The sequence below is a fragment of the Cariama cristata genome, unplaced genomic scaffold (genome assembly GCF_000690535.1).
Source record: "Cariama cristata isolate BGI_N322 unplaced genomic scaffold, ASM69053v1 scaffold10590, whole genome shotgun sequence".
NCBI lineage: Eukaryota > Metazoa > Chordata > Aves > Cariamiformes > Cariamidae > Cariama > Cariama cristata.
The window spans coordinates 1,241-8,140 of NW_009592944.1; the positions used below are offsets into that span (position 1 = coordinate 1,241).

General features: G+C 61.0%; 1 protein-coding gene across 1 annotated transcript in view; it reads left to right on the forward strand.

The window, feature by feature from the left end:
- Window positions 1-446: 446 nt before the first annotated feature.
- The window catches only part of ABLIM3 (actin binding LIM protein family, member 3), a gene marked incomplete at its 5' end in the record, with an annotated part of 13,234 nt that continues 6,780 nt past the window's right edge, over window positions 447-6,900 (forward strand). Inside the window, 7 exons of the mRNA XM_009703700.1 lie at window positions 447-534; window positions 1,950-2,008; window positions 2,588-2,659; window positions 3,067-3,222; window positions 4,384-4,413; window positions 4,996-5,125; window positions 6,016-6,114. Coding sequence (XP_009702002.1) covers window positions 447-534; window positions 1,950-2,008; window positions 2,588-2,659; window positions 3,067-3,222; window positions 4,384-4,413; window positions 4,996-5,125; window positions 6,016-6,114 — 634 coding nt within the window. The remainder of the gene's footprint in view (window positions 535-1,949; window positions 2,009-2,587; window positions 2,660-3,066; window positions 3,223-4,383; window positions 4,414-4,995; window positions 5,126-6,015; window positions 6,115-6,900) is intronic.

Here is a 6,900-nt window from a genome sequence, read left to right on the forward strand (position 1 = left end):
CCTGGGCCAAATTTGCTGTTTCTCTTCAAAGCTGTAGAGGGAAGGAGCTGGTGCAAAGCATGGCTGCTTGGCTGAGCGTTATTGCAGAGGGTCTCAGTTATTTCCAGAGTGCAAGGATGATTTATTAGGGGTGAGGTTTGCAGGGGTACCTTCCTTGGGGGTTTGGGACCTCCTGGCTCTGCTTTCCTGTGTGTTGGACAGTTCAAGGAGAGCAGAAGGTTCCTAGCCTGACTCGTAGTCCAGCAGATCAGAAGCATTAGTGATGAAGTGGTCTTTGGTTTTCTCTGTGTGTTGTGACAGTCTCCAAGGCCACCCTGGGTAGTTTTGCCCCATCCACCTTGTCATTGTCTGCAGCAGCGAGTGATGCCAGGGCCACTTGCCCTCAGGGACGTGAGCAGGTCATCATGTCCTGCCTTGCTCAGGGTCCCCTCTGCTCGCCCTTGCAGGCAGGAGGGAAGCACTACCACCCCACCTGTGCCAGATGTGTCCGCTGCCACCAGATGTTCACGGAAGGAGAGGAGATGTACCTCACAGGTAGGGATCCCGCTGCAGCGAGGAGGGACTGCCCTGCCCCGTGTCAGGGCATGGACCAGCATGGCTGTGCGGAGGTGTGCCGGCTGTGGGGCTGTTTGGGGGTCGGGTCCTTATGGCAATCGGTGCCGAAAGGGTCCCTCTGTGAAGCGATGCCAGAGACCCCCTCTCCAGTGCTCCCCAGCCCCTGCACTCTTGCTGGGCTGTGTGGCAATCATTTCTCTCCATGAAACCTTCCCTGCCACTGAGCTGGAGGAGACTTTGTTCCTCGTTGGCAGCTTTTTGCTCCCTTCTAGTCTGCCTGCACAGCTGAGGAGCGCTGCCAGGCATGCCTGGATGCGTCTCTGACCTGCACCCAGCGAACAGAGGCTGGGATGGGTGCAGGGTGCCTGGCTCCCCACTCGCCCCAGCCCCAGGGGAGGGTGGGCCAGGATCCCTTCCCCACTGCCCCCAACTCCCCCCATCCAGGTTATGCTGTGAGCAGCACCAGACGGGTAGTGCTTTTGCTCAGCACAGCCAGGTGATTTGGGTTTGGCTTCAGCCGGAGCTCACCCCTGCCTGGAGCTGCCTTAGGGCCTATTTTCAGCACAGAGGGAGGGTTTGTTTTCTCTCAGTAAGCTGTGCTTGCCTGTCACTCTGAGTCATTAATGATCCCATGGGTGGCAAAGGGGGAATTGTGCACTGAGAGAGCCAGAGTGGGGGTCCCAGCAAGGCCCTGTCATGGGCAGCAGGATGGGTGTGCTCAGCATCCATCCTGGGGCACACTTGGGCGAAGCTCAGTGGCTTTGCTGGTTCCAGCCTGGAGGGTGTGTGCGGGGCTGTGGATGCCCTGGGCTCAGCGTTACCCTGAGTTTAACCAGCAGGAGCTGCCTGGCGGAGCACTGGTGGGCTGTGCCGAAAACGCACCTGGGTTTGCTGTCACCATTTAGTAGTGTTGGCCACTACATCTCAGTGTTTGGGAGAGGTTTCTTTTCTTAGTACAGACATCCAGTCCTCACTGCCCTACCTTACCAATGGGTGCGTGCCTGTGGCCACGCTGCAGTGGAGAAGGCACCTAGGAAAGCCGGTGGGACCCAGCAGGTGACGCCCGCTCTGCATCCTCAGGGCTCACCACCTCCCTCCTGCTCTGCTCCATACTGAGAGACTCTGGTTCCTCCCTCCTGCCCACGCAGGGCCACCCAGGAGCTGCCCCCCCCCAGCATGCAGGGGTTGCACTCCTATAACACCCATTGCTCAGTGCAGCTGCTGCTAGGGAGAGCACTGACACGTCTCCCCCAGGGGACCGCGGGCTGCGGGTCAGTGCTGGAGGCAGCAGGGACAGGACGGGAGTCCCCCATGGCAGGGGGAGCTGGACAATCCCTAGTAGTTGGGAGGAGCTGTGCGTGGAGCTGAAACACTTTCCCTTTGCTGTGTTGCAGGCTCCGAAGTGTGGCATCCCATCTGCAAGCAAGCGGCCAGAGCAGAGAAGAAGCTAAAGGTAGGCAGCAAGCTGAGTGGCATCTCCAAGAGGTGGCACATCCCAGGTGATGATGCCCCCGAGTCCCTGCTAGAGATGAAGTGTTGTGGCAGTGTCCAACCCCAGGATGGCTTCCCGAGGATGGCACGAGCTCTGTGCCCACTGCCCAGAGGGTGGCGGGTGGCCGTGGCCAAGGCTGGTAGCAAGGACCTGCCTCCTGCCTGGCACCAGCCCATGCCACAGCCGGGGGGAAGGGATCATAGCAGTCCCCTCACCAATCCCCCACACCCCTGGAGCTGTTGCTCCCTCTCTGTGCCCGGCTGGCCACAGGGACAGCTGCCCACTGGGTCTTGCCAGGACACTCGCCTGACTTCAGATCTGGCTCTGAGAGAGGTCAGGGTGCAAAACTGGACGGCAGAGCAGCCTGCAACGGCCATGGGCACTGGCGGCAAGCAGATGGAAGGGCAGAGGAACTGGACCTTGGGTGAAACTCAGCCCCCAAACCAATGATTTGTTTGCTTACTGCCCCCAGCATTGTGCCTCCTCAGGGGTCCCTCCTTGCCATGTTCTCACCTGTCCTCCGCTTTTCTGCCTCCACAGCACAGAAGGACGTCAGAAACTTCCATCTCACCCCCTGGTTCCAGCATTGGCTCCCCAAACCGTGTCATCTGCGTAAGTACAGCTCTGCCCTTCACACGGGGCAGGACAGATGCTCCAGCCCCAGGGAAGAGAGCAGCAATTCCCTCTTGCTGCTCTGCAGTGTGAGGCATCCCCCAGGGACAAACCCAGCGTTTGGGGACAGCACGGATGAGCTGTGCCCCCTCACCCCAGCGGCATGCCGTGCTGCCAGTGCTGTTGGCACAGACCAGAGGCACACGGAGGGGCACAGTCCCACCCCCCCACCTCCTCTGCCCCTTCCCGCTGCTGCCTCTCAGGCATCTCCTCTTACCTCTTCCTGCTGCTGGGGTGACGGTGGGCTCTGTCTGCTCTGTGCTGGCTCCACACTTTGTGCTCCAGCCTCCCCTTCCTTCTCTTCTCTTCCTTTCCGTCTCTCTGTCTCTGTCTCTCCCTCTCCCTAGGCTAAAGTGGATAATGAGATCCTTAATTACAAAGACCTGGCAGCTCTTCCCAAGATTAAAGCCATCTATGAAGTGCAGCGTCCTGACCTCATTTCCTACGAGCCCTATCACAGATACACGTCGGATGAGACGCTGGAGAGATATAGCTATGGGGAGGTACTGAGTCTCAATACGCCCAATGCCGGGCTGTGCAGGGAGCCGGGCCCCAATACGGGGCAATGCGGAAAACCGCACGTGGGTTCGCTCACTCCAGTGGGAATACTGCAGGGAGGCAGGAGCAGGGGTAAGACCACTCCTGGAGGCTCCTCTTCACTGGGAAAAGGGCCTGGGCTGGAAGGGAAATCTTAGTGCTGCTGCTGTAGAGGAAGAAAGAAAACAGTGCCCTTATGAGCGGCTGGCAGCGCCTTGCCCACGCTGTGCTGCAGACCCGATGTGCAGGGACAGGCAGTGCTACATGGGAGGAGATGTCACCGTCGGGAGCGATGTGGCAGGGAGCTCACCCATTGCAGCCCACAGCAGGAGAGGAGGAGGGCACACAGCACATGTGCGTCTCTCCAGGGTGAAGGGACAGGCGGCCAGCAGGCTCAGCCCAAAGGTTGGCCCCTTGCAGGCAATCCTCCTGGCCACCCGGCCCTAGTGTGGCATCTCTGGAGCACAGCCAGGCTGCCCCTGGTGGGTGCTGGCCCTGCAGTCAGGGGAAGGGTGCTTGGCCAGTGCATTTTTGCAAATGTGTGATGAGATGATGCCCAAGCAGCACGTGGCATGGGACTGCCCTGCCCCGCTGCCCCAGGCAGGCTGGCACTGCTGGATGATTTCAGTAAGTCTGTGGAAGAAGAGGGTCTGAGCAGCTCACACAGAGATGAGGGACCTGAAGTGGTCCTGGAAGAGGACTTTGTATGGCCAGCAGCAGCATCTCTTCCATCTCCAGTCCCAAGGCTTGTCACAAGTGTGCTTTCCTCCAGCCCGCCGGTGCCGGTGCAGGCAGCATGGCCATGGCCCGCTGTGGAGCACTGCGGGGTCAGCAGCCGCCTTCCCCCCTTGCAGCCATTCCACCGAGGTCTCTGAGAAGGGGTACAGGCTGCTGATTCGGGAGGTGCCATCCTCATGCCAGCTCCCCTCCTGGCCAGGGGCTTCCTGCCCGGCGTGCTGCCACAGTTCGGCTCCGGCTGTGCCACCAGCCACCCTCGCTGGCTGGCAGCTGTGACAAGGCTGTAACATGGGGAAAATGAGCTACTGTGGGACCCCAGTCTGTCACTGCTCCCCTTAACTGTGTGCTGTCTCTCCCTCTCTCCTCCCTTTGCTTCCTGCTGCCTCCAGTCCCTGGGGACCCTCTCCCCATACTCGCAGGTAACGTCCCTGGTGGGCACTGGGAGGTCTGTCACCTGCTGTCACCGTAGGGCATCCCTCTTTTGAGGGACTGCTGGGGCTCTGCTGAATATCCCCCCGCCTGGGTGCTGCCCCGAGGTAGGGGGAGATGGAGGGACCCTGTCCAGGAGGGTCCTGTCCTTCAGGCCCTGGGGAGAGCAGCATGCAAGCCCTCCCTGGCAGAGTGGACCCAGGGTTCATCTTCTGCCCTGTGGAGGGGGATGCCAGTAATTGGGAACAAGCACAGGGGAGGAGGACGATCTCCCAGAAAGGGGGTGAAAGCCTCTGGCCAGACGCTATCACCTAGTCCCAAACCCTGGGCTTTGCTTCCTGCACGCTGGCAGCGAGGAGGCAGAGCAGCCTGGGGACCCGCTCCAGCCACAGAGGACACACACGCTGCCTAGCATGTCACACCGTGGAGCGTGCCCCCTCCCTGGTTGCCACAAGCACAGGGACCCCGTCCATGGGACACCGTCCCACAGGGCCACCGAGGCACTGACCTGCCTCATCCCTTATCCTGCCAGCTCTAACCCCACTCCTCTCCATGCCTTTCCCCATCCACAGGACATCTACGAGAGCTTTGACACGCGGCAGAGGCGAGCCTCCAGCCCTGGCTACATCGACTCCCCCACCTACAGCCGCCAAGGCATGTCCCCCACCATCCCAAGGTCCCCCCACCATTTCTACCGCTCAGGTGAGGATTTCAGCTGCAACCCCAGGCTGGGCTAAGCTCAGACCCCCCAAGTGAAATGGGGATCAGCAAATTGTCCCCTGCTTCTCCCAGGAGACCCCAGTGGTCCCTCCTCTGACAAGCAGGCAGGAGGCCTTCGGGGGGTCCATGGGGAGCTGACAGCACCAGGAGCTGCAGGGCAGCGACCAGCTCTACTGCGTGCATCCTCTCGTTCCCCTGACTCTTGTCTTGCAAGCAGTGAGGAGAGGCTGAGGCTGTGTCCTGGCTCAGACCTGAGCTGGGGCTCATGGAGGATGTGGTGGGGAGGGAGGTGACCCCCAGGTCCAGTGGAGACCCTCGCAGCTGGCTTGGTAGCTCTGGGAGGGGTGTGCATGAGAGTGTGCCCAGTCAGTGCTATAAGGGGGGGTCCTTACACATACACACACACATGTGTGCACGCCCTGGAGCCTGTCAGGGGGGGAGCAGAGTGTGTCCATGCCGTGTCTGCTGTCCTTTGGAGCTGGGGAGGAACGACTGGGAAAATCCGAGGTCAGTACATCCGGAGGTCCTGCATTCCCCGAGCTACCCACTCGCTGCACCACCAAGGGCCCATCACCGTTTGCCTCTGCAGCACGCTCGGCTTTCCTCTCACCAGCGGTGGGGCAGCCTGCTGCCCTGTAACAGCACCTGCACACGGGGTTTCCTCTGCATCCCGCCTTCCTCCGGAGATGTGGGAAATCTCCCCCTGCTCCATTACGCCCCATCCTGGACTATGGCCTGGCGCACATCCCCGTCACCCCCGCCATGTGGGTTGCCCCCACTCTTCTAACACCGCTGCATTTAACACCCATTTTCTTCTGCCTCTTGTTCTCTCTGTCGGTCACTTATGGCTGCTTCTGCTCGGCACCGCGTAGGCACCGAGAGCGGGCGCAGCTCCCCCTACTATAGCCAGTTAGATGTGAGGTCCTCCACTCCAACCTCATACCAAGCGCCCAAGCATTTCCACATCCCAGGTAGGCTCTGGAGCACCCCGGTCCCTGGGGAAGCGCCGTGTCTGTGGCATGCCCGCATGTGCCGTCCCTGCTGTGTCGCATGCATAGCTCCGCCGCCTGCCTAGAGCCAGCTGGCAGCAGGATCTACCCCTGGTAGAGGCCATCCATAAACAGGACCTGCAGCTTGAACCCTCCTCCTTCCCCATCACCACCTGGATGTCTCAGAGCCGCCCGGAGTCTGCTTGATCCTTGCAACATCCCTCTTCTCCCTCTTCCCTGACCTTCCTCCACCTCCCACACGAAGATGAGTCCCCTGCGGAGAGCCTGCCCCTTCCCCTGCCTCCCCCCTAGGATCACCAGCCGAAGCGTGTCTGCCGGAGGCCTTTCCGCACCCATCTGCTACAGATGACTATTTTATACTCCCCCTAGGGCCCGCCGCTCCCTCCCCCCAGAGTCTTCTGGGCTTGCCAGATGCCTGCTCCCCTTCTGCAGGGATTGCAGGGGGCCACCAGGTAAGGGCCACCACCCGCTCCCGGCCACACAGAGCCCACGGGGACGGGGACGGAGCGGGCAGGAAGGGAGAGTGGGGAGGGAAGCAGGCAGAGTTCCCCATCCGTCCCTCAGCATGCGCAGGGGGGCCAGAGTCCCAGACCACCCTGCTCAGCTATAGGCATCTTCCGCTGCCCGTGTCCTCCTCCGAAGCATGGAACCCTCCACAATGTATAGCTGATGCCCTGGGACAGCACCATGAGGACACCCAGAGGCTCCCCACCATGGTCCCCTGCTCCCATCCCATCCCTGCCAGGG